General features: G+C 47.9%; 3 protein-coding genes across 5 annotated transcripts in view; 1 reads left to right on the top strand and 2 right to left on the bottom strand.

The window, feature by feature from the left end:
- Positions 1–605: 605 nt before the first annotated feature.
- CUNHXorf65 (chromosome unknown CXorf65 homolog) lies at positions 606–2,866 on the bottom strand. Of its 2 annotated transcripts, XM_023707119.1 has the most exons (6): positions 2,383–2,866; positions 2,057–2,143; positions 1,738–1,872; positions 1,343–1,411; positions 897–1,003; positions 606–731 (listed from the first exon to the last, which is right to left on the bottom strand). In XM_023707119.1, exons 1-6 carry the CDS (start codon positions 2,405–2,407, stop codon positions 615–617), a joined length of 540 nt encoding a protein of 179 aa, XP_023562887.1. In that variant the 5' UTR covers positions 2,408–2,866; the 3' UTR covers positions 606–614. The 2 variants fall into 2 exon arrangements, with proteins under 2 accessions (XP_023562887.1, XP_023562886.1); XM_023707118.1 differs by lacking the exon at positions 2,383–2,866 and having other exon boundaries at positions 1,738–2,183.
- An 83-nt stretch (positions 2,867–2,949) lies between these two features.
- Positions 2,950–6,879, bottom strand: Il2rg (interleukin 2 receptor subunit gamma). Its single transcript, XM_004646803.3, is given in 9 exon segments — positions 2,950–3,347; positions 3,350–3,446; positions 3,785–3,854; positions 4,108–4,204; positions 4,868–5,030; positions 5,623–5,765; positions 5,971–6,155; positions 6,374–6,527; positions 6,725–6,879. Coding segments are annotated over 9 exon segments (1,104 nt in total). The 5' UTR covers positions 6,840–6,879; the 3' UTR covers positions 2,950–3,267.
- Positions 6,880–13,727: 6,848 nt separating this feature from the next.
- Positions 13,728–24,919, top strand: part of Med12 (mediator complex subunit 12) — a 23,729-nt gene continuing 12,537 nt past the window's right edge. For both annotated transcript variants that reach the window (XM_004646802.2, XM_004646801.2), the window contains exons 1-24: positions 13,728–13,994; positions 14,473–14,577; positions 14,785–14,973; positions 15,105–15,264; positions 16,463–16,644; positions 16,820–16,930; positions 17,039–17,293; positions 17,658–17,804; positions 18,050–18,149; positions 18,277–18,413; positions 18,698–18,829; positions 19,404–19,530; positions 20,078–20,307; positions 20,923–21,003; positions 21,135–21,305; positions 21,505–21,649; positions 21,817–21,867; positions 22,145–22,263; positions 22,451–22,594; positions 23,032–23,195; positions 23,400–23,531; positions 23,882–24,109; positions 24,292–24,436; positions 24,584–24,704. In XM_004646802.2, the coding sequence (XP_004646859.1) occupies positions 13,896–13,994; positions 14,473–14,577; positions 14,785–14,973; positions 15,105–15,264; positions 16,463–16,644; positions 16,820–16,930; positions 17,039–17,293; positions 17,658–17,804; positions 18,050–18,149; positions 18,277–18,413; positions 18,698–18,829; positions 19,404–19,530; positions 20,078–20,307; positions 20,923–21,003; positions 21,135–21,305; positions 21,505–21,649; positions 21,817–21,867; positions 22,145–22,263; positions 22,451–22,594; positions 23,032–23,195; positions 23,400–23,531; positions 23,882–24,109; positions 24,292–24,436; positions 24,584–24,704 (3,475 nt within the window). In that variant the 5' untranslated portion in view covers positions 13,728–13,895. The remainder of the gene's footprint in view (positions 13,995–14,472; positions 14,578–14,784; positions 14,974–15,104; positions 15,265–16,462; positions 16,645–16,819; positions 16,931–17,038; positions 17,294–17,657; positions 17,805–18,049; positions 18,150–18,276; positions 18,414–18,697; positions 18,830–19,403; positions 19,531–20,077; positions 20,308–20,922; positions 21,004–21,134; positions 21,306–21,504; positions 21,650–21,816; positions 21,868–22,144; positions 22,264–22,450; positions 22,595–23,031; positions 23,196–23,399; positions 23,532–23,881; positions 24,110–24,291; positions 24,437–24,583; positions 24,705–24,919) is intronic.

Raw genomic sequence — 24,919 nt, 5'->3', positions numbered from 1 at the left:
AGGTAGTGGAGGGTGTGTGAGAGGGCCACCTAACCAGACGTAGGCCTCCTAGTGCATGGTAGGCCGGTTTGAGAAGACACCATCCCCCTTCCCCATCCCTCAAAGAATCCTTGTACTTGATTTCAGTCTTCCTTCCCACCCCCCACAACCTTGTGCTTGCTATCCTTCCCTCTGTTCTCCTCCACCCTGGAGCCTCCTCAGTGCCCTGAGGCCTAGTGAAACCTTAGCACAGGTAGTGGGGAGGAGTCTTGGAAAAGTACCTTTCTGAGCCAACTACTGGAGAGGCTGAGGCAGGAGGATCACAAATTCCAGCCCCTGGGCAATTTAGCAAGACCCTGTCTCAAAAAGAGCTGAGGATGTAGTTCAGTGGTAGAGAACCCATGGGCTCAATCCCCAGTAGTTGAAGAAAAAAGAAAAAGGAACATGTTAAATTCCAGAAATTCCGTGTGTGTGTGTGTGTGTGTGTGTGTGTGTGTGTGTGTGTGTAACAGGGGATTGAACTCGGGCCCTTGAGCTTGCCTGGGAAGCGCTTATTCCACTGAGCCATCTTCCCCGGCCCAAATTCCAGAAATTTCATACCCAGAGTACTGTTCTCCTTTAGTTGCTTTATTGAGTTAGCGATGTCTCCGGGGGTGAAAATCCACTTTGCCCCTGTTGTGGCCCTTTCGAGGAGGAGTCGTGTGGGACTGGGAGTGGGAGTGGGAGTGGTCGTCTGATTTTCCAGATTTGGACTAAAAAAAGGAAATTAGGTAGATTAAACAAGGAGGCCCTGCAGGGAAGGTAATAGAGGGACAAAAGGAGACATGGATTCAAAAAGGAAATTCAAGGCCTTAAGCAGAAGGGAGGAATATCCAGTTTGCTGATGGGAAGAGGACAAGGCACATTTCAGGACTTACTGAGAGGTTCAGAGTGGATTCAATTACAGCGACCCTCTTGGCTTCTATGATTTTCAGTGCCTTCACTCGGTTTCTCTCTAAGGTCTCACATTGTGCACGAAGAGCATCTAGGAACCAAGAAAGAGCACTGCACTTTCAAGAGCTTGAGAATTTACCCATACTGATCCTCCCACCATTCAGATGATCAGTGGGAGTAACCTGGCCTAAGACATTAAAATGATAGCGTGGTACTAGGGAGAGATACACAGAGGAGAGAAACGGGGTGGGGATGACACCTGCACATTCTACCTGGATTTCACTAAACATCCCTCCACACGTAGACCTACACCCTGTCCCCCTCTTCTCTAGCTTATATGATCCCACCTACTGTGGCCTCACCATACATTTCCCATCATAAAGCTATGTAGCACATTCCACCTTCTTCCCTCTCCCATCATGCTCCTTACCAACCATTTCGGGGTCTGGATTCTTCAGGATGGGCACAATAGCTCTGTAGGAATTCTCAATTCTTGTTCCTGTGAACATAACAGTGTAATATCCCCAGCCCCAGTCACCTAGTCTGCACCCTTGTGAAGTCCAAGATTTCAGGATTCTGACACTAAAATACTGCCATGAGTTGATTTGCCTTATTGCTCCCCCTAGGTATGGACATAAGGGGGAGCTGTAGACACTGAGAAGGAGAGGGTGAACCTAACTTTGTCAAAGAGGCAGTGCCCTGTCTCAGCCTTCTTAAAAATGGTCAATTTGAATCTGGTGAAAGGTGTCCTACTTTAAGGATAAAGCTCATTATTGGTCTTCAGGGTCCTTGCTGTATCTCTAGAGAATATGCTCAAACCTCTACCTGGTGCCCCACGCTGCACCTTACAAACATAGTAGGTGTTTCGAACTGTAAGGAATTTGGTGGCATATTCTCCACGGGTCTTCGTGATGAAAAACATCTTCAGTGTCCCCGATTCATCACACAAATCGATGATGCCTGGAGGAAGGCCACAGGATAATTGGGGCAGATGAGAACGGAAAGAACCAGGGATCCTCCAGACTGGGTTGGAGGAAGCTGTAGGGATATGAGTAACTCTTCTTGTCAAGAGAAGGGTTTGACAACTAAACATGACTCTACTACCCCCGACCTTGGCCATTAGCCCCCTCCCCCAACTCCTCACCTCGTCTACGCAAGCCCACTTTACGACGGATGTAATGCATCAACAGGCGGACAGGGCAATTGAGATTAACCAGAAACTCCTGGTTATCTGAGAAGAGATAGGATGGGATGTTATGGACCCTTCTATAGTTACACCAGCAGGGGATATAACTCAGTGGCATAAACACCTGCCTGGCAAGTACAAGGTCCTGAATTTGATCCCCAGTACAAAAACTAGAGGAAGAGGAAGAGGAAGGAGAAACTACAGTTGAACCATCTATGTGATCTCCGTTGTCCTCAAGCCTCCCCACACCCATTCCCAGATCTCCAGCTCTGTGTGCCTCTCACCTCCATGTTTGATGAATGCAAACATGCTCTCAAGATCATCTCACTCTTCAGAGCGTGCCCTGTTGAGTTTCATGGAAGGAGGGTGTTCTAGAGGTCCTGGGAGGAGGCCGAGTGGGCCCGTAGCATTAACAGCCTGGAGGGGCAGCTAGATCTCACAACCTGAGAAGGCTCAGACTGGGCAGATGGGAGAAAGCTACTGGCAGTTGTGGATAACCAGCAACTTGGGTGGGGCCTGAGGCCCAGGTGAGGGATTGTGAGGTCAGAAGGGGTATTTGTAGCAGAAGGTGGAGTAAGGCTGAAGAGAGAAGAACTTGGGTGGGGTCTTGAAAAGATTTGTTGGGGATGGCATGGGGGAGGTGTAAGTGCAAAACTAAACTGGACCTGGAACGGCAGCAGAAACTTACTGAAGAAAAGCAAGTTTCCAGAACAATCCTCCTTTTTAGTTAATTTGTAGTACTATAACTTCTACAACATGACTCTACTTTCCCCTCTCCTAGCAACATGACTCCCACCCTCCTCACACCCCATATTTTCCCTGCTCCCCACCCCCATGACAGACATGCTTGATGATTAGGAACAGAAACTTTATTTCTCATCGATTCTGGAACAATTGAAGGATAGGTAGTACAAGGGAGGGAAAGAGGGAGAAAGAATCCTGTAAAAAAGGAAGGGCCAGCCTGAGGGTGATAACAAACACGTATAGGGCAGAGGGGCATTTCTCAAGTAAGGGATACTGAATGAAGGGGCAGTTATACAGGGCACCAAATCCAAAATGAGCCACACAGGATGGAATACACATTGGGCATTTTATCAGAAGGGTGGATGAGAGGGAGTCAGTACCACTCAGGGGTATGGGATGCTGGGCTTCTGTCAGGGAACTGGGGCTCAGGTTTTGGACTTCAGGGTGTAACATGGGGAGGCCCTGTAGGGCTGGCTGCAGGAGGATCCCCCTGGCCCCTCCCCTGGGCTTCTTCTTTTAGGGGAACCTCACTGACATGGCAGAGCCGTTCACTGTAGTCTGGTTGCAAACTCTCAGCCAGTCCCTTAGACACACCACTCCAGGCCTAAAGACAGATAGCCCCTGGTCAAAGGTCAGTTAGGGACAGGAAGCAAAAAGCACAAGCTCTGAACCAGAGCAGCTCTCAAGATATCTGCAACCACTGTGATTACAGATGGGACGTCAGATTCCTAGACCCTCAATACCACCGTTTTCATCTGTCTCCCACAACCTATAATCCATTCTTTTATGGGTCTCTCTGTCATCCATCCCCCATTTGGTAGGCCACATCCTGACAGTGCAGGCCCCTCCCCCTCTACTCTGGCCTCCTCCCCCACCAGCATCTATCTTGCTGGCCAGTAGTTAGCAATTGACAGACTTCAATACATTTGATAGCGTTCTCACCGAAAAGTTACCATGGTATTCAGTGACCAGATCCTCTAGGTTCTTGAGGGTGGGAATTCGAGGCATTGTCCTGACAGGAGAAAAAGAGAATGGGTCCATGTAAGTTAAAGTTCTTTTGGTACCCTTCTTCTAGTCTTCCTGTCTGAAATGAAGGAATTCTGATTCTGGTTTTTGTGCCTGTAGCTTCCTCCCATCACCATACTTTCTTGGGTGATCCCTCATTCCTTCGTGTCTTGCCCTCTAGCCGTGGAGACCCTGAAATAATCTTCATTCACTCCTCCCAAGCACCCTACTTCATTTGTTTCAGCTTTCTGAAATCTCACCGTTCCAGCCAGCAATACACAAAGAAGAGGGTAATAATCAATCCCATGGAGCCGACAGGAATAAGCACAGCTTTTGTTATAAACAACCACGGATTCTCTATAGAAAAAAAAGAGAGGAAAAATGAACCTTTTTTTGTGCCCTCTCCCATGATGAGGACAGTAGGCATCTTGTGAAACATACTCCCTCTACTTAATTTTCGGTAAGGCCAGGCGTGGTGGAGCATGCCTATAATCCCAGCACTTGGGAGGCTGAGGCAGGAGGATCACTGTGAATTTGAGACCAGCCTGGGCAACAGTCAGCTCAAGGCCAGCCTGAACTGCATAGCAGACCCTGTCTCAAAAAAATATATTTTTTCACTGCAAAAGAACAATCATTATCTACATTTTACAGATGAGAAAACAGAATCAAAGAGTGGTTGGTCTGGTTGCAAGGCCGTCTTCACCATGCAGGCTCTCTGGAATGCTGATCATACACATTCCATACCCCCCCTGAGCACCTTTTGGCCTCCTTTTTCAACACAGCACAAGCCTACAGGGAAAAACCCCAGGTCCTAGGAATTGAAGTTGAACAGTGAGGGGAGGCGAGGGGAGGAGCATGCTTGGAGGCTTACAGCCAGGGAGGCAGAGCAAAAGACTGCCTGTTAGACAGGTGAGGGTGCTGGGTATGGCTTGGGATCACAGGGGCGTCTGCCTGGCAAGCGCGAGGTCCGAGTTGGAAAAAAAAATGATGGATTGGGATCATGTATTTGACCCATTTTACCCTTGGAAGTACTGCTTCCCCAGTCGATCGGGTGGCTCCACTCACTCCAATGCTGAGCACTTCCACAGAGTGGGTTAAAGCGGCTCCGAACCCGGAATGTGTACAATTTCTGCCCATCCACACTAGGAAGGGAGAAGCTTTGTTTGTGATCCACTTGTTGTTCCTTGGGAAGAAAGAAGGCGAGGAAAAGGTCAGTGTACATAAAGGAAGCCAAAATTAAAATACACTCTTGCCTGTTCTTCAGGGTCACCTGGTTCTTCCAAGTTCTGGTTCTTCCCAGTTCCAAAGAAACCTGTTTCTGGCTCTCCCCTCCTCTCTCTTTTTTTATTTATTTCTATTAATACATGTTTGCAGTACATAATGATCACATCCAACTTGGGGGATTTGTACGTGTACATAACACATCTTAATTTCGGTTTTCCCCCCTCCTTTCCCCTCCCTCTGCCCTTTTCCTCCTCGCTTAACAATTCAAGCCAGGCTTCTCCCTTCACTGACTTGAATCTAATGCCTGGTCTCCAGATCCCTTTAATGATGTGCCTTTGTTTACTTCTCTGTCTGATCTCAGGAAGCCTCTGGACAGGGAATTCACCGAGGATGGTAGAGAACGGAGTTGGAAGAGGGCAGGGTTAAAGGAGCAGAGGAGCTGGGAGGCAAAGAACAGGAGCTTGGTCTAAGTTCCTTCCAGCTGAGTGATTGAGCATCTTAGCTCCATGTGCTTGGGCTTAGCTGCTGAATTCCTGTCCCCAATCACTCACAGTCCAGCTGCTATCCCAGTCGTTCCGATACTGCACCAAATGCTGCAAACAGTGGTCCCGGGGGTATCTGTTTTTCCAGGTCAGTTCTAGCTGGGATTCACTCAGGTTGTGAAGTGTTAGATTCTCTGGAGCCCAGGGGATCACTGGAGACATTTGTGCATGTGCGGTCATTCCCCTGGCCTACACAAGTCTGGATCTTAAAAGTAGTTCCCCTCACCCCTCCTCCCTTCTTCCTCTTGATCCCCCACCTCTTCCTTTCTGTGTAACACAGAGGGGAAAGAACACTACTCCACTGACTCCGATGCCTCACAGCAGCCCCGACCTCTTGGCCACTTCTTTCCAGATTACCCAGATTCTGTAGTTTTAGCTTCTGTTCCATCTGCCTCCTGGGTTCTCGTGGGTCCTGGAGCCAGACAAAAAATGTTTCATAGAGCCGGATCTGATTTTCTTGCAGCCAACAGCCAGAAGTGATCTGTTTTGAAAACAGATAGTGACCACACTCCTGGACTTCATAACTATCAGACTTCTTGTACCTGGAGAAAGGTGGGAAGGAAGAGAAATAGGGTAAAGTTGGGTACTGGATATGTCCACGACCTAACTCATTTGATCTAAACTGACATATAATTTATATCCCAACAGGAAATGGAAGGGTGCCTGAGAGGCTGGCCACCCGCTTCCTTGGTCCCCTTGTAGTCTCTCTCGTTCACCCCCTCTTTTCCTCCCCTGCATGTCCGCTCTTCTCTTCTCATACCCATATCGCAGAGTCAGGTTGGTAGGCTGGGGCTCAGAGCTGCTATTCCAAGTGCAGTTCATGTACTCGCCATTGAACACAAAGCACTGAACCTCTGGGAGGGGCAAAGTGGAAATGCTGAGAGAGCCGGGGGTCTCAGAGGTCAAGAAGAAATCTAGGTTGGGGAAAAAACAAAGTGGGAGAGGAAAAAAGAAGAAATAGTGTGAAGCAGGGAACCTCTCGTCTGGCCCTCCCCACTCTACTCTTCAGTTCTCCCTCAACTGTTGTGAAGGCCACTGGCAGGGTTCAGACTGCTACACGGCCCCATCCCATAGCCTCTGCACCAACCCCCTTCAATCCCAGATTCCCCACCAGCTGTGGTGTCTTCATTACCACTGGGCTTGAGGACTGTGGTATTCAGCCCCAGCCCTAGCAGAAGTAGCTGCAGGAGTAGGAGGGATCTCAGTAGCAGTAATGGCTTCAACATGGCGCTTGGTCTTTGTTCCCTGGGTGTAGTCTGTGCCGGGAACCACTCTCTAGCCCTCCCCACCCACACATTTCCTTCTGTCATAGCTTCCGGTGGAAAGAACCTTACAAACCAGGGTTTTGCAGAGGGTGTGACAAATGTGTTCAGTGACACAGGCTAAGTCCTCTGGGAGATTAGGCGCCACTGTAAGGCGGAGCTAAAGAGAGACTAAAGAGAGTATATAATACTCTCACAGATTCAAGAATCCTCAGAGCACCTACAACCTAGGAGAGATCTGCTCACCTCCACTACTGCCTTTCCCAACTACCTGCTCTAAGACATCTTTTTTAAAATGTTTATTTATTATTCATCATTTTATTGCTTTTTTTTCTGTCCTTTTGAGACAGGGTCTCACTATGCAGTTCAAGCTGAACTTCAGGTCACTTGGTAGCCCTGGCTGATGTCTAACTCACAAAGACCCTCCTGCCTCAGCCTCTGGAGTGCTGGGATTACAGAGGTGTGCCACCACGCCCAGCTTTTATTGTTTTTTTTTTTTTTTGAGACAAAGTCTCACTATGTAGTTAAAGCTAGCCCTAAGGGCTGGGAAGATAGCTCAGTGCATTAAGTGTTTGCCTGGCAAGCACAAGGTCCTGAGTTCAATTCCTGGTGCCAGAAATATTTTTTTAAAAAACTAAGCATATTTTTGGGCAGGGGAGATAGCTCAGTAGAATAAGTGCTTGTCTGGGAAGCACAAGGTCCTGAGTTCAATCCCCGGTACCACAAAAAAAAAAAAAGAAGCTGGTCTTAAACTCACTATGTAGCTCAGTGGCCTCGAACTTGCAGAGATCCTACCTCAGCCTCCTGAGTTACAGGTGTGCACACCATGTATAGCTGTCTAAATCATTGTCTTTTATGGTGAAGGCTTGAACACAACTACCATTCTATAATATAATACTTTCTTGATTCATTCACCCTTAAATGTATCAAAGCTATATGGTCCTGGGATGATAGAAAATACTGTCATGGCACCTGTAGGCACATATATAGCTGTCTTCCATAACCTGATCATAACCAGAATACCCACTTGGAGCTGCTGCATCTGCCTTAGAAATGGAAAAACAGGGGCTGGGGAGACAGCTCAGTAGGATAAGTGCCTGCCTGGCAAGTGCAGGGTTCTGCGTTCAATCCCGGTACCACAAAAATAAAAAAAGAAAAAGAGAAAGAGAAAAAACAGTAATACTAGTTTCAAGCTCCGAATCTTCCTCCAAATCCACTTTTCTTCCTGTCTTCCCTATATCAGTCAATAATATCATCACCCTCTCAGTCACACAGACTTGAAACCTCAGTGTCCTGTTCAATATCTTCCTCAATCCAGTCCAGTCTGCTTCTGTGGTATTGCTCCCAGTCATTTCCTCCCTTCTATTCCCACAGCTGCTGTGATAAATCAGCCTTTCCTTAAATCAAGTCAGGATTATCACTGAAACCCACTAATCTGTCTTCCTTTCTGAAGGTCTTTTGCCCTCTAATCTAGTCTTTACTCTGTTGCCAGGCTTACCTTCTCCCAAACACAAAGCTGGTTGGAAAAGCTATTTACAGAAATCGTTTCTTTTCCTCTCAATATGTTGAGATGTTTTATTTTGTTTGGTTTTTGAGTTAAGGTCTCACTAACTTGCCAGGACTGACCATGAACTCTTGATCCTCCTGCTTTGGCTTCCTAAATGCTGGGATTACAGGCGTGCACCACCATGCCTAGCTACAGAGATTATTTATACAGAAAGCATGTATTGAGTGTTTAATAATGTGCCAGTCTTCGATAATGTGCCATTTTGAGAATATACAGATAAATAAGATACCCTTATTATCCCAGAAGCTCATTGATAAGTGGGGAAGACATAAACAAATAATGCAGTATAGTGTGAATTCCATAGCATAGATATGAAGACATCCCAAAGTATGTGACCCGAGAAGGGGAAGTAACTAAATTTACCAAGATGGGGAGTGCAGTAGTTCAGGGAAGCTTTGCTGAATGGCTGGTTTTTGAACAGAATCTTACAGAATGGGCTAGGTATCCTGACTCAGGTCTGCATTCCCAGCACTCAGGAGGATGAAGCAGGAGGATCACCAGGAGTTCAAGGTCTGCCTGGACTACATTGTGTGTTCCAGCTGTTTGCTTTTTTTTTCAAGATGCAATAGCTCTCATGGCAGGCAGAAATCTCTAAGAGCAACATGTTTGTGCAGGCTAGGTCACACCTAACCTGAACAATGTATCAAGAGACTGATCTCCATGCTACCGAGGAGTGGCCTCTGGCTGCTGCTTAGCAGTGAGGACAGTGAGATTTCCTGGAGGACGAAAGTAGACCAAGCCTCTACCGGCTTGGCCCGTCTTCAGCCATCACCCACTTGTCTCCATTGTCCTGCAGCATTGCGCGTTCAAGATTGGCCTGAACTACCAATGCCTTGTCTCAAAACACTAAAAAGAGTGTGATTTTACAAGACAAATAAAGGGGTAGGACATTTGGCAGAGGACAAAAGTACTTGAATGGGGTCTCAGGAAACTGGAATATACACCTAGGACGTATTAGTTGGCTAGGGCTGCCATAACAAATTACCCCAAACTTTAAAACAAACAGAAATTTATTTTCTTTTTTTTCTTTTTGCGGAACCGGGGATTGAACTCAGGCCCTTGCACTTGCCAGGCAAGTGCTTATTCTACTGAGCTATTTCTCCGGCCCCCAGAAATTTATTTTCTCACAATTCTGGAGGCCACAATCCTGAAATCCGGCTGATGTATATGAATCTCCACCTCCAGGCCTCACATATGCTGGGCAAGAGCACTACCGTGGACCTACATCTCCAGCAACAATCAACTTGGGTTTTTTTTGGGGAGGTGGGGTTGTTTTGTTTCGTTTTGTTTTTTTTCCAGAACCGGGGATTGAACTCAGGCCCTTACACTTGCCAGGGAACTGTTTATTCTACTGAGCCATCTCCCCAGGCCCAACAATCAACTTGTTTTGAGAGTTGGTTTCATGCCCCTCTCTCCCAGCTGCTGGTAACTGTTGGCAGCCCCTGGCATTGTTTGGCATTGTTTGATTTGCAGACACATCACTTCAACTTCTGCCTCTGTATACCAGCTCTTCTCTGAGCCTCCTTTATCTTTTGTTTTGGTTTTCCAGTGCTAGGGATTGAATCCAGAGCCTTGTACATGTGAGGAAAAAGCTCACAACAAACCTGCAATGCCAGCCCCTTTTTTTGTTTATTTATTTTTAATCTTGAGACAGGGCTTCACTAAATTTCTGAAGCTCTCCTTGAACTTTAGATCCTACTGCCTCAGCCTCCCAGGTAGCTGGGATTGTAGGCATGTGTTACCACAGCTGGTGAATTCTTACCTTAATTATGGCTGCTAGGGCCGGGGAGATGGCTCAGTGGAATAAGTGCTTTCCTGTCAAGCGCAAGGGCCTGAGTTCAATCCCCGGTTCTGCCAAAACAAAACAAAAAAAAATTATGGCTGCTAAGACCCTTTTGCCAAAGGAAGTCACATGCATAGGTTCTGAGTAGAGTTGCCTTTTTGGGGGGGGGGTACCAGGAATCAAACTCAGGACCTTGTGCTTGCCAGGCAGGTGCTAATACCACTGAGCTGTATCCCTGGCCCTTGGACTTACCTTTTGGAGGCAACCATTCAACCTACTGCAGAGAGGCCATTATCCAGCTTTAAAGTCTTCAAAAGCTACTCATGGTCTTCAGGATAAAGTTCAACATCCAAACTGGCAAGGCTATGGAATACAAGAAATTCTATTCATTGCTGGTGAGAATGGAAAATGCTAGCTTCATTCTCAACACCCCAAACAACCTAACAAAAACAGCAACAATCAACCCTATTTTCCCACTCACTGGTGAGTAAGTTCATTAGCAATAATCATGCTTCAGATAAACCTCATCGCTACGCTAATGCCACTGCCAAAGCTGAGGGTCATCAATTGTAAAAATGTAACCGTCTTGGGCAACATGTTACTAATGTTATGTAGGTTTGGGGGGAGGAGATATGTGGAAACTCTGTGTACTTTGTGCTCAACATTGCTGTCAGCCCAAATTTCCTCTAAAGAAACTGTCTTCCTTCATGGGTCAGGCGCAGCGATGCACTCCTGTATCCCCAGGTACTCAGAAAGGCTGATGTAGAAGGACTGAAAGTTGGAGCCAGCCTGGGCAATTTAACGAGACCCTGTCTCAATATTTTTAAAAAATGTTTAAACGTAATTTAATTGGAAATGTAATTCAGTTGGAGAGAGCCCTAGGCTGATTCCCAGTATCACAAAATAAAGAAAAGGAGAAAAAGAAAGCCCTTCAGATTTAGCTCAAATATTTCCATTGCCAATATGGTTTCCACTCCCAATCAGAACTTTTCTCTCAGGGCTGGCAAGATAGCTCAACAGACTAAGCGCCTACTTTGGCAAGCTCAGTGACCAGGGTTTGATCCCCGGTTTCACATGCCATGCCGCAGCATGTTGAGCAGGCAACAGTCAGGGCATGGTGGCGCACACCTGTAATCCCAGTGCTGGGGAGGCTGAAAACAGGAGGATCACCACAAGTCCGATCTGTGTAGTGAGACAATGTACCAAATACACAAATGGAAAAAAAAATTTTTATCACAATTGTGATGATTCAATAGTGTGTGTGTGTGTGCACGTGCACGCATATGTGTGTTACTAGAGACTGTACTCAGTTTCTTTGCAATGAGCTGTATTCCCAGCCTCCCGCCACACTCTATGTATTTATTTACTTATTTATTTTGCGGTACTGGAGATTGAACTCAGGACCCTGTGCTTGCCAGGCAGGTGCTTATTCTACTAAGCTGTCTCCTCACGCACCCCTCCACCACACTTTAAAAAAAATTTTTGAGACCAAGTCTAAATTGCTAAATTGCCTGGGGTGGGTTGAATTTGCATCCTCTTGCCTCAGTCTCCTAAAGTGCTGGGTTCCAGATATTTGCCACAGTGCCAAACTGTTGTTATTTTTGTTACTCTTGGGAGGGTGGTGCTGAGAATAGAACCTCAGATATCCTGAAGCAAGCATTCTACCACTGAGCTACATCCCCACCCCTTACTACTTTTATTATTTTTGCTTAACATTGTTACTTTTTTTTTTTTTTTTGGTTTTTTTGAGACAGGATCTTGCTATGCAGTACAAGCTGGCCTTGAACTCACTTTGTAGCCCAGGCTGGTCTTGAACCCACAGTGATTCTCCTGCCTCAGCCTCCCAAGTGCTGGGATTACAGGCATGCACAATGACGCCCAGCTTTTTTGTTTTGTTTTGTTTTGTTTTGTTTTGGGGGACAAGGTTTTGCTATGCAGTCCATACTGGACTCCAACTCGAAGGGATCCTCTTGCCTCAGGCTCCCAAGTGTGGGTGGTATGTGCCACCATGCTGACCATTGTTATTTTTCTTTTCTTTTCTTTTCTTTTTCAGAACCAGGGATTGAACTCAGATCCTTGCGTTTGCCAGTCAAGCGCTTATCCTACTGAGACATCTCCCCAGCCCCCATTGTTATTTTTCTTATGGTCGTTTTTCCTCTGAAAAGCAATAGCACAACAGAAAAAGTACTGGCTCTGAAATAAAGAATCGTGAGCCAGGTGTGGTGGTGCACGCTCATAATTCTGGCATGCTGGAAGCTGAGGCAGGAGGATCTCTGCAAGTTTGAGCCCAGCCTGAGTTATATAGTGAGTTCAAGGCCACCCAGCAATACATAGCAAGACTCCATTTTTAAAAAAATCTTAGTCCCAGCTCCGATACACAGTAGTTGTACAGTATCAGGCAAGTGTATTTTTCACTCTTTGGAAATCAGCTTCCTTATCCACAGAGTAACAACTCCTAAATCATGGGCCCATTTGTGGAATAAAGGAGATAGTGTCTGATCAAGCGACACAGTAGGTTCACAGTTGTTGATGCACACTTGAAGGATATATGGATGCACGTCAAGGCATCTAAGAATGTTCCTGGAAATTCAGAGTTTTGTATGTACTGTTTTTCTGAGAAGTCATCAGATTTTTGTTTTCGTTTGTTTGTTTGTTTTGAGATAAAGTCTCACTGTGTAGTCTGGGCTGGTCTTGAACTCACAAATAGCTCAGGCAAGCCCGGAATTCGCGGTGATTCGCCAGCCTTGGCTTCCTGAGTGCAGGGATTACAGGCTGCAGCCACCAAGGCGGGCTCCTCCCACTGCATGTAGAAGAGTTAGAGAACTAAAAAAAGATTAGGCATCTTGGTGGAGACCATAATGGCCTTGAGGGATTAGAGACAGTGTTTCAGGTTTTGAACTGGTGCTTTCTCCAGGCATAGAATAGCTAATCTGCACAACAGTGCTTTGAGGGCGATATCAGCACACCTGTCATTCAGAGGCATTAGCATACCCATTAAGAAACGAAGTGATTTGTAAAAGCGAGAGTTCCTAACAATGCAAATATTAAAACAATTCTAGGCCAAGAACGGAGCTAGACAATAGGAATCCAATCCCAGCCAAAACTTCTGCACCCTGGCTGCGTCCCGCTTTGAGCGTCTGCACCTCCAAGAGATCTCTCTCAAATGAGAAGGGATCAAGAGATGGAGTGAGGAGGGAAAGGGGGAGAAAAGGGAGTTCAGAGTGTTATGCACCCGAACTCCGTCCAAGGAGTGCAAACATTATGTACTGCAAACATGTACTAATTTAAAAGAATAAAACCTGCATCTCCATCACCACACAGGGCTCACAAAGGTCCGGGTGAGTTTTGCTAAGGTGTAAACCGACTTTCACTCTCTACCTTTAGGGCAGAAAAGCACACGGGGTGCGTAGCTCCGCCCCACGCCGGCCCGGGCCCCGCCCACTTTGCAGTCGGTGTTGCTGGATGGTTCCCGGCGTTCCTCGGCTGCGCTCGGTAGTTTCCGGCAATAATCGAGAGTTCCTAACGTGCCCCCTCGTTGTCTCTCGGCCGCCGTCCTCCCAACCGCCACCCGCCCTGTGGGCTCCCTCCCTCCTCCTTCCTCCCTCCTCCCGCCCCCCACCCAGCCCCAGCTTGGCCCTGCTGGCGCCTCCGGCGCTACGGGCTGGCCAAGATGGCGGCCTTCGGGATCTTGAGCTACGAACACCGGCCCTTGAAGCGGCCGCGGCTGGGGCCTCCCGATGTGTACCCTCAAGATCCCAAACAGAAGGAGGTGCGTTAAAATATCCGGACTTCCGAGGGGCCAGGGCAAGTGATTTGCATTGATAATTTGGGGAGGGGGGCGGGGCGATTAGGTGGGAGCAAAAGTCCCAAAAGGGGGAAGAGTAAAGTGGGCCGGTGTAGGAGAGCGGGGTACGGTGGGAGGGTTCCAAGACATAAATAGCGAATGATGGTGGGGCGCGCCAGAGGCGCCCCCTCTGCGCACACACACCTCAGAAAGTTGTCTCAGGCAGCTCGGTGAGGCAGCTCGCAAGGAAGAGTGATGTTGAGGGAGCTCTGACTGATTGAGAATCTTAGCGACTTGGGGGGTGAGGGTGGGGTCCAAAGGAATATAAGGGCCTAATCTGAAGTAATAATCACTTCTACACAGAATCTCCTCCCTTTCTCTCTGTTGCCTTCTCTTCTGCCCTCTCCCACAATCTCCTCCCAAGAGGGAAAAAAAACCCTAAAATGCCATTTTCCTGCCACAGGATGAATTGACGGCCTTGAATGTAAAACAAGGTTTCAATAACCAGCCTGCTGTCTCTGGGGATGAACATGGCACTGCCAAGAACATCAACTTCAATCCTGCCAAGGTGAGATATCCTGCCAGGCTGAAGGAAAAGACTGGAAGAATCTGAGTAGGAGCAAAGGCCCTGGGTTGGGAAGACTTACAGGGACAACTTAAATGGCTTGAGTTTGCCCTCATAAACCAAAGCTGTCATGTTGCCATTTTCCCATCAAAGGCAGGACCACCTCTCTGCCCCTTCTTCTCACGCTGAGGTATAGTTTTCTTTCCTCAGATCAGTTCCAACTTCAGCAGCATTATTGCAGAGAAGTTACGCTGTAATACACTCCCTGATACTGGTCGCAAGAGGCCAGTGCACCAGAAGGACAACTTCTGGCTGGTGACTACTCGATCCCAGAGTGCCATTAACACCTGGTTCACTGACCTGGCTGGCACCAAACCACTCACACTACTGGCCAAAAAGGTGAGATACTCTTTTTTGTTCTTCAGAACATGAGGGGACTGTGGGTACCAAATACTCCCTGTTCTTAGATTAAGCTACATAAATGTCAGTTGTTGGGCTAACAGATCTCACTATTTGTGGTATCCATCCAGGTCCCCATTTTCAGTAAGAAGGAAGAAGTATTTGGATACTTAGCCAAATACACTGTACCTGTGATGCGGGCAGCCTGGCTCATTAAGATGACCTGTGCCTACTATGCGGCAATGTCTGAGAACAAGGTTAAGAAGAGACAGGTCGTTGACCCCTTCACAGGTGAGTAATTTCTAATACTGGGTGTGCTACTGATGGCTTCAAGGAGTGATAAACCCTTGGCGTCACTCTCCTTTCTAATCTACATTCTTTGCTTCTGCTTGTATCTTAGATTCACTCACTTAGTAAACATCAAGAAATTTGTTTTGGTTTTGTTTTGTGGTACTGGAGATTAAACTCTGAGTCCACCAGTGTCAGGCAAGCATCCTGCCACTGTGTTATCCCCCTGCCCTGACATCAAGTGATTTGATTTCCTGCTGTGTTCGTGTTCTGAGCTATAAAGATGACCTGTATCTAATGTCCACCCTTAGGATGCTTATATTCTAGAGGTGAGGAAAGACACATTTTTAGATAACATTAAATATAGAATGTGGTGGCTGTCAAAGAAGAGACAGAGTCAGGCGTGCTTGTGCATGCCTTTATGCCCAGCATTCAGGGAGGCTGAAGCAGGAAGATCACAAGCCTTTCCTGGACAGCTGAGTAACAAGACCTTGTGTCGAAATTTTAAAAATTCTAGATAGCTGAGCATAGTGGTACATGCCTGTAATCCCAGCACTCAGGAAGCCAATGCAGGAGGATTACCACAGATTCAAGGCCAGCTGAGGATACAGTTTGAGCCTGAGGCCAGCTTGAACTATATAACAAGACCCTATCTCAAAAAAAATTGTTTAAAAGAACTAGGGATGCTGCTCAGTGTGAAGGCCCTGGGTTCAATCCTCAGAAAAGGGCTAGAATTTAACGTGGTATGAAGAGCCCAGGTTCAAATTTCAGTACCATCTACCCCCACACCAAAAAAAGCTGGGGACTGTGGTATCTGCCTGTAATCCCTAGTTTCTGGCGGGGGCGGGGGGGGGGGACATAGGAAAATTGCAAATTTGAGGCCAGCCCAGGAAACTTAGCAAGACCCTGTCTCAAAAATAACAATTTTTTAAATGTTCTGGGGACATAGCTCAGTATTCCTTGGGTTCTGTCCCCAGTACTACAAAAAAGACAGAAGGTTCTTTGAGACTTCAGTGGACAGAAAGATTTTTTTCTCTTTAGGATACTTGGGAAGACTTTGGGGAGGTGGCATTTGCTCAGAGGCTAAGAAAATGAATACAATGCAGTGTACAGCTGTGAGGATTGGGGATAGAGGTAGGGATAGCAAGTATTTTAAGCAGAAAGATAATTTCAAATAACCCCTTTTCTATCTGTTCTCTAGAATGGACTCAGATTATCACCAAGTACTTATGGGAGCAGCTACAGAAGATGGCTGAATACTATCGGCCAGGCCCTGCAGGAAGTGGGGGCTGTAGTTCTACAATAGGACCTTTGCCCCATGATGTAGAAGTGGCAATCAGGCAATGGGACTATAATGAGAAGCTGGCCATGTTCATGTTTCAGGTAGGGGAGAAGCCATGCTATGTAGAACATGGGATTCAGTCAGAGCTTGCACACTGCCGGTATGGAATGGACTGCCTACCACCTTGCCCCAGTTTTCTTTTCATTTGCCTTATCTGCCTCATCTCTAATAGTCCCTAGGCTGAAATAATCCTCCTCCCATTCCTGGTACCTATAGGATGGAATGCTGGACAGACATGAGTTCCTGACATGGGTGCTTGAATGTTTTGAAAAAATTCGCCCTGGAGAAGATGAATTGCTTAAACTCTTGCTGCCCCTACTGCTTCGAGTAAGGCCTAGGACCTGTGGGGTCTGGGGCGGATTTGAGGGAGACAAGATGTTAGAGCAGTATCCCTTGAAGAGAAAACCATGAGCTCTGACAGTCATGTTTTCACAGTACTCTGGGGAATTCGTTCAGTCTGCATACCTGTCCCGCCGTCTTGCCTACTTCTGTACCCGGAGACTGGCCCTACAGCTGGATGGTGTGAGCAGCCACTCATCTCATGTTATGTCTACTCAGTCGACAAGCACACTGCCCACCACCCCTGCCCCTCAGCCCTCGACTAGTAACACACCCTCGACTCCCTTTAGTGACCTGCTTATGTGCCCTCAGCACCGGCCTCTGGTTTTTGGCCTCAGCTGTATCCTACAGGTATGTACTAGCTGACTCAAAGAACTATTAGAGTCTGAGAAGAACTGAGTGTCCATCCTGGAGAATGGGGTGATTCCCAATTAGATGTGGGAGTAGGCATTGAGTACTTCCTTAAAGTTGTTGTCTCTCCATAATGAGATATTAGTTCTTTTAGGAGGGTTCTGGTCAGTGTCTCCCAGGGCTAAATAGTAGACCCAAGGCCTTTCAGGAAAGTAGGTGAAGGGAGGAGATCAGGAATGGATTGCTCCCTGCCTCAGAAATTTAGAATAACTTTGGATCTGAAACTTAAGGATTGGGTCTTATTAGGGATTCCTGATAGGTAGCCATGGTAACTGAGTTTGACTTAGCTGTTTATGTCTGGCAGACCATCCTCCTGTGTTGTCCTAGTGCCCTGGTTTGGCACTATTCACTCACTGATAGCAGAATCAAGACGGGCTCACCACTTGACCACCTGCCTATTGCCCCTTCCAACCTGCCCATGCCAGAGGGCAACAGTGCCTTCACTCAGCAAGTAAGTCTAACTAGTAGCCTGGTGCTCCCAGACACTAAGACTAAATAATTATTCTTCCACAAATAATGATTTGGGGTCTGGTAGTGTTCTTTTAGTCTTTTGCATGCCGCAGTACATCCTTAAAGCCTTCCTCCCCCACCCCCACCCACCACTGGGAATCAAACTCAGGACCTTGTGCTTGCCAAGCAGGCGCTTCTGCCACTGAGCTATATTGCCAGCTCAAGCCTTCCTTTTTGATGTTGCAGGTTCGTGCAAAGTTGCGAGAGATTGAGCAGCAGATCAAGGAGCGAGGACAGGCAGTTGAGGTTCGCTGGTCTTTTGATAAGTGCCAGGAAGCCACTGCAGGTGAGTGTCAGGGAAGATAGTAGGAAGTATATTTGGGAAAAGGCTGGGGTAGTAAAGGCATAGAGATCTGAGAGTCATAATGCACCAGCCATCTGAGTAAGTCTCCTTTGCTGCTTTTCCTCCTCAGGCTTTACCATTGGACGGGTGCTCCATACTTTGGAAGTGCTGGACAGCCACAGTTTTGAACGCTCTGACTTCAGCAACTCTCTCGATTCCCTCTGTAACAGAATCTTTGGATTGGGGCCTAGCAAAGATGGGCATGAGGTGAGCAAGACGGGGAGTAGAAAGAAAAACAACATTGCAGGAGCAACTGTGTATGATGGAAAGGTGGATGTGGGAGTAAGCAGTGAGTACTCACACGAAGATTGCTGTTTCTCAGTAATGCAGTGTTAGTAATGTTGATAAGGCATTGAAGCCAGGGGATGTGTGTAGAGTTATCTTCCTGAGCCCAGGATGTTTTAACATGGAGCCCAGTCTTCAAGAGATTGGACCGCACTTCTTTGTTCCCAACCTTACCTCACTTATCCTTGTGTTCTTTTGGTCTCTAGATCTCCTCAGATGATGATGCTGTGGTATCATTACTATGCGAATGGGCTGTGAGCTGCAAGCGTTCTGGTCGGCATCGTGCTATGGTGGTAGCCAAACTTCTGGAGAAGAGACAGGCAGAGATTGAGGCTGAGGTTAGGAGTTGATGCTGTGGTGGCATATGCTTATAATCCCAGCACTCGAGGCCGAGGCAGAAGGATCTTTGTGAGTTCAAGGGCAACCTGGGCTACATAGTGAATTCCAAGCCTGCCTGAACAACAAGACTCACAAAATGACAACAAGAAAAGTTGATGATGTAAGAATAAAGAAGTGGGGGCCCCCTTAGCTCAGTTCTTTAAGTGGCTGCTTCAACAAAGCAGTCAGGCTCAGGTTGCTGTGGTTCAATCCCCACAACTCAAGCTAGCCAAACCTGCCCTGAAGGCATTCGGAGCAAGAAAGAATAAAGAAGTGGCAGAAAGGCTGCAGGGAATGTTAATGACAGGAGGAACAAATAGGAAGATGTAGATTGATACCTGGTTAGAGAAGAGATCAATGCTGCCATTGGCAGGTGACAAAGTACATGGAGGTCACACAAAGTACATGGAGGTCACGGGGAAGAGAGGTGAAAAGTCTGGGTTGGAGGCGTCATAGGTGGGAGTCCTGGGGTCGTACATTGGAGAGTGAAGAAAGAGAAAAGTCAGTCCTCAGTTTGTTCTCTCTATCTTGCAGCGTTGTGGAGAATCTGAAGCCGCAGATGAGAAGGGTTCCATCGCCTCTGGTTCTCTTTCTGCTCCTAGTGCTCCCATTTTCCAGGATGTCCTCCTGCAGTTTCTGGATACCCAGGCTCCCATGCTGAGTATGGACCCCATCACCCTCTAGTTTCTCTGCCTAGTCTCGCTTATCTGCCACTGCCATCAGGAAACATAACTAAGGGCCTTCTGGCCTGTATGTCAGTTGTGCGTTCTATGCAAAATGACTTTTAGACATGATTCTACTCCCTGATCATCTTGGAGTTTTAAGAAAATGGAGAAATACAGGCAAGGATAAAAATGAGAACATGAGGTTGAAGCATTTTCACTTTGTAAAGAATAGCAGAAGGGCTCTACTCCTTGCTAAGATGATGTGCAGAGCAGGAGGTGGGGTAAACAACTCTGCCTTTGTCCTCACTGTGGACTTCTTTTGGTCGTTCCTGTTACTATCTCAGGGTTCTCCCTCTTTGAGATACTCCAGAGTAGTGGTGGTGAAGCAGTGGCACATGTGCCACAATGGGTTGTTTGTTATCACTGAATGCTCTAAAAAGGTTTGCCATCACTGCTCTAGAGCATCGTGCCTTAGGTGTGTCCTCTTTCTCTCCCCTGATTTTGTGCTCTGTAAACTCATGCCTCTTCATTTCCTCCTTCCAGCGGATCCCCGAAGTGAGAGTGAGCGAGTAGAGTTCTTTAACTTGGTACTGCTGTTCTGTGAACTGATCCGACACGATGTTTTCTCCCACAACATGTATACTTGCACTCTCATCTCCCGAGGGGACCTCGCCTTTGGAGCCCCTGGCCCCCGGCCTCCCTCTCCTTTTGATGATCCTGCTGATGACCCAGAGCGCAAGGAGGCTGAAGGCAGCAGCAGTAGCAAGCTGGAGGTGAATGGGCTGCTCATTGCTCCCGATTGTCTCTAGTGGCGTTCCCACCTTCACAGCTCCCAGAGGCCTGTGAGAGTCTCCTTAGCCCAACAAGTGTAGTATTAGCTTTTCATAGTTTATAAAGCACTCTCACATCAGCCTTTTTTGTTTGTTTTGTTTTTGTTTTTGAGATAAGGTTTCACTGTGTAGTTCAGGCTGGCCTCAAACCCATTGTGATCCTCCTGCCTCAGCCTCCTGAATGCTGGGATTACAGGCGTGTACCACCACACCCAGTGGCGTCAACCTTTTTTCTTTTCCTTTTATTTTATTTTTTGGTGCTGGAAATTGAACCCAGGGCCTTGGGAATGCTAGGCAAGTACTTTGCTGAGCCATATCCCCATCCCCTTCACATCAGTTTCTTCATCTTCACAACAGCCTTTTGAGGTACTCGTATCTTCCATTTAAAGCTGATAGAAGCTAAGGCCCAGAGACTGGCTAAGTGACTAGAAAAGGTTTGAATCCAGAACCTTGTGCTTCCCCTAGTTTGATCTCTTCTCTCTAGTTCTTCTGTGAGCTTTTCTAATCAGGAGCAGCTGTGTGGGCCTAAAGCCACTTTGCTTATTTCCATGCCCTCAGGATCCAGGGCTCTCAGAATCTATGGATATTGACCCTAGTTCAAGCGTGCTGTTTGAGGACATGGAGAAGCCTGATTTCTCAGTAAGTGAGACTCTGAGCAGGGAAGAATGCAGCTCCTTAGAGCCTCTCATTATGTCGCTGCTGTTTGGGATTTCTTTGCACCTCCTCAGACTCTTTTCTTCTCCTAAGTCCTGCTCTTTTGCGTTTCTTAGTTGTTCTCCCCTACCATGGCCTGTGAGGGGAAGGGCAGCCCATCCCCTGAGAAACCAGATGTGGAGAAGGAGGTGAAGCTCCAACCTAAGGAGAAGATTGAAGGGACCCTCGGGGTTCTTTATGACCAGCCACGACATGTGCAGTATGCCACCCACTTCCCCATCCCCCAGGTACTGTCTCCCAATACCTGTGACCCTCTCTTCCAAGCCCAGATTTCTGTCCAAGGCATTTGCTGAGGGGTTGAAACCATTCTTGAGGGTGTGGGCGTGCTGGGAAGGAGCTTGAGCACATCAGGGGCACTGCAGGTGCAAGCATGCTGCAGGAAGAGGGCAGGCGTGTGCCGGGTCTGATGGTACTGCTGGGATGCAGGAGGAGTCGTGCAGCCATGAGTGCAACCAGCGGTTGGTCGTACTGTTTGGGGTGGGAAAGCAACGAGATGATGCCCGCCATGCCATCAAGAAAATCACCAAGGACATTCTGAAGGTTCTGAATCGCAAGGGAACAGCAGAAACTGGTGGGTTTGAGGCTCCTTAAATAGATCTCCCTCAAAGAATGCCCTAGTCAGTCTTCCCATCCCCAGTGTAGGGAACTCCCCAGTCATGTCCCGATGTCCTGTCTCTTAGAGTCTCCTGAGAGCTCTAGTCCTTTTGAAACTTCCCCCCTCATTCCCCCCCTCTACAGACCAGCTTGCTCCTATTGTGCCTCTGAATCCTGGAGACCTGACATTCTTAGGTACCTCACAGTAAGCCCCATACTGCCCTCCCCCTCCCACACCTCCCTCAACCTAGCACCTCCCTGTATATATTCCTCCAAGGTCCACATAGTCTGTGGTCCTCTAAGCCTTTGCTTCACTCTTCCCTTCCCTTCACCCCCCCCCCAAGCCCTTCCCGTCTTCCCTCTTCCTAACCTCCTTTCCCATCCCCCATGGCCTTTTCTCCATAGCCCACCCACCCTCAGTCAACTAGTTATCTTTTCTGTCCTGAATTATCTCTTTCAACTGTCCCCTCAGGTGGGGAGGATGGGCAGAAGCGGCGCCGCAACAGGCCTGAAGCCTTCCCCACTGCTGAAGATATCTTTGCTAAGTTCCAGCACCTATCACATTATGACCAACACCAGGTCACGGCTCAGGTGTGGGCCTAAGCCCAGCCCCTTTCCCACATTCTGGCCTCTTGTCCTGTTTTTCTTTTCTCTTATCTTTCTTAACCCCCTAAGCAGGCTAAGCCTGCTGGTCTCACCCCCTTCCACCATCATTTCCTGCTTCCCTGGTTCTTCTTCCATCCCTCCACTCCTGTCTCACTCCCACTGCCCTTATCAGGTCTCCCGGAATGTTCTGGAGCAGATCACGAGCTTTGCCCTTGGCATGTCGTACCACTTGCCTCTGGTGCAGCATGTGCAGTTCATCTTTGACCTCATGGAATATTCACTCAGCATCAGTGGCCTCATCGACTTTGCCATTCAGGTGGGGAAGTTAGGGGAGATAAGGGTGAAAGAAGGAATTCTGTGCTAAGTAGGATCATGAGGACAGGCAGAGAGGTCCCACCCCATTTCCCAGGCTGTTTGGAGGGCGTAGGAAAACTAGTCCATGGGAGTGGAACATGACCTAAGACAAGGACTAGGGACTTAAGTGTCCCCTGGGGAGGCCCAAGAGACAGATTAGAACATTTGGTACAGAATGTCCTCTCACAGTGGAATTCATAGGACTATCCTCGAGACTGGTTAGAGGTGTCATTAGTACAACAGAAGACAGCAGCATGTAAAAACAGGGCCCTTCTGTGTTAAAGCAGCTCTGGTACGAAGGGGCGCAGGCCTGGCTTTGCCGGCTTCCTCCCAGAAAAGGGGGTAATATATGACATGAAGAAGCATATTCTCTTCTCTCACCCCCATCCACGGTACTAGCTGCTGAATGAACTGAGTGTGGTTGAGGCTGAGCTGCTTCTCAAGTCCTCGGATCTGGTAGGCAGCTATACTACCAGCCTGTGCCTGTGCATCGTGGCCGTCCTACGCCACTACCACGCCTGCCTCATCCTCAACCAGGACCAGATGGCACAGGTCTTCGAGGGGTAAGCAGAGCTTCAAAAGATCTGAGACACAGGGCTCCAGCAAATGCTGGTGGAACTTGCTTGGGAGGAACACAAGGGCTCACCTTGGGAAGCACCTGCTGTGCAGTCAAGGAAGGAATGATGTTGCCAGGAAACCAGAATCTGCTTCAGAGGGCCTCAGGGCCTCGACCCTGCTGATCCTCCCAACCCTGCCTCTTGTGACAGGCTGTGTGGTGTAGTGAAGCATGGGATGAACCGGTCAGATGGCTCCTCTGCAGAACGCTGTATCCTTGCATATCTCTATGATCTGTACACCTCCTGTAGCCACTTAAAGAGCAAATTTGGGGAACTCTTCAGGTAAGAGAGGTGGGAGGTAAGGGGTAGAGAATGGGATGTCGTCCCGTCTCCTTCCCATTACCACCCATCTCAGGAGCAGAGCACAGGTCATTACCCTGTTGTCTACCTGGGGTCACTTGTAGATCCTGTCCTCCATGTGCCATTGCAGTACTGAGAGCAGGCCTTCTGCCTCCTGAGACCCTCCCGTGTTCTTAGTCCTACATAGTTCCTTTCCTACCCACTTTGCTGTGGCACATCTCCCTTTTTGTTGTCCCAGGTCCCTTGTTCCTCACCATTTTTTTCTCCCCTGTGCAGTTCACCCTTGTACTCCACTTATTAAACAGCGCTGTCTTCTTTTCCCACCTTTGCAGTGACTTTTGCTCAAAGGTGAAAAACACCATTTACTGCAATGTGGAACCATCAGAATCCAATATGCGCTGGGCACCTGAGTTCATGATAGACACCCTGGAGAACCCTGCTGCTCACACCTTCACCTACACGGGGCTAGGCAAGAGTCTTAGTGAGAATCCTGCTAACCGCTACAGCTTTGTCTGCAATGCCCTTATGCACGTCTGTGTGGGGCACCATGATCCCGATAGGTATGGGGCAATGGGTATACTGAGGAATGGGCATCAGTCGCACCGCAGCCTGATATTGGGAGGGGTGATATACTTGGGGGGGTCCTGCACCTTTGATTACTACTAGGGCAGAGATGAAAACTACTGAATCTGAGGTTTGGTGGAGCAAGGCTTTTCCTGAGGGCGCTTGTGTTTTTCCCTAGGGTGAATGACATCGCAATCCTGTGTGCAGAGCTGACTGGCTACTGCAAGTCGCTGAGCGCAGAGTGGCTAGGAGTACTTAAGGCATTGTGCTGTTCCTCTAACAATGGCACTTGTGGCTTCAACGATCTCCTCTGCAATGTAGATGTGAGATTTGGGGTGGGCAGTTAGCAGGGCTGGGGTCTGCTTCTAGGCAGCACACTTGCCTGAGTTCTGTAAGGTGGAGGTATACCACTTGGAATGGGGACCATCTGACCACACTGAGGTGCCATATCTGTCTGCTCTTTGCTCCAGGTCAGTGACCTGTCTTTCCATGACTCCCTGGCTACTTTTGTTGCCATACTCATCGCTCGGCAGTGTTTGCTCCTGGAAGATCTGATTCGCTGTGCGGCCATCCCTTCACTCCTTAATGCTGGTGAACTCCCAATCCGTAACCTTTAGAATTTCTGGACCCCACATTTCAGTACACAGTGGCTGTCCTCTCATTGTTCAATGTGGGACCCCCTGTTGTGGCTTCCTGGCCCTTACTAGGCCAGTGCTTTGGTGCACCCCCGGCTGAATAAGCCTGTAGCCTTTTTTTTTTTTTGCTCCCCTCTGGGCCTATTTTGTAATTAATCCTGATATCTCTCT

Source organism: Octodon degus, unplaced genomic scaffold, assembly GCF_000260255.1.
Source record: "Octodon degus isolate 3935 unplaced genomic scaffold, OctDeg1.0 scaffold00280, whole genome shotgun sequence".
Classification (NCBI taxonomy): Eukaryota; Metazoa; Chordata; class Mammalia; order Rodentia; family Octodontidae; genus Octodon; species Octodon degus.
This window is presented reverse-complemented; position numbering and strand designations above follow the sequence as displayed.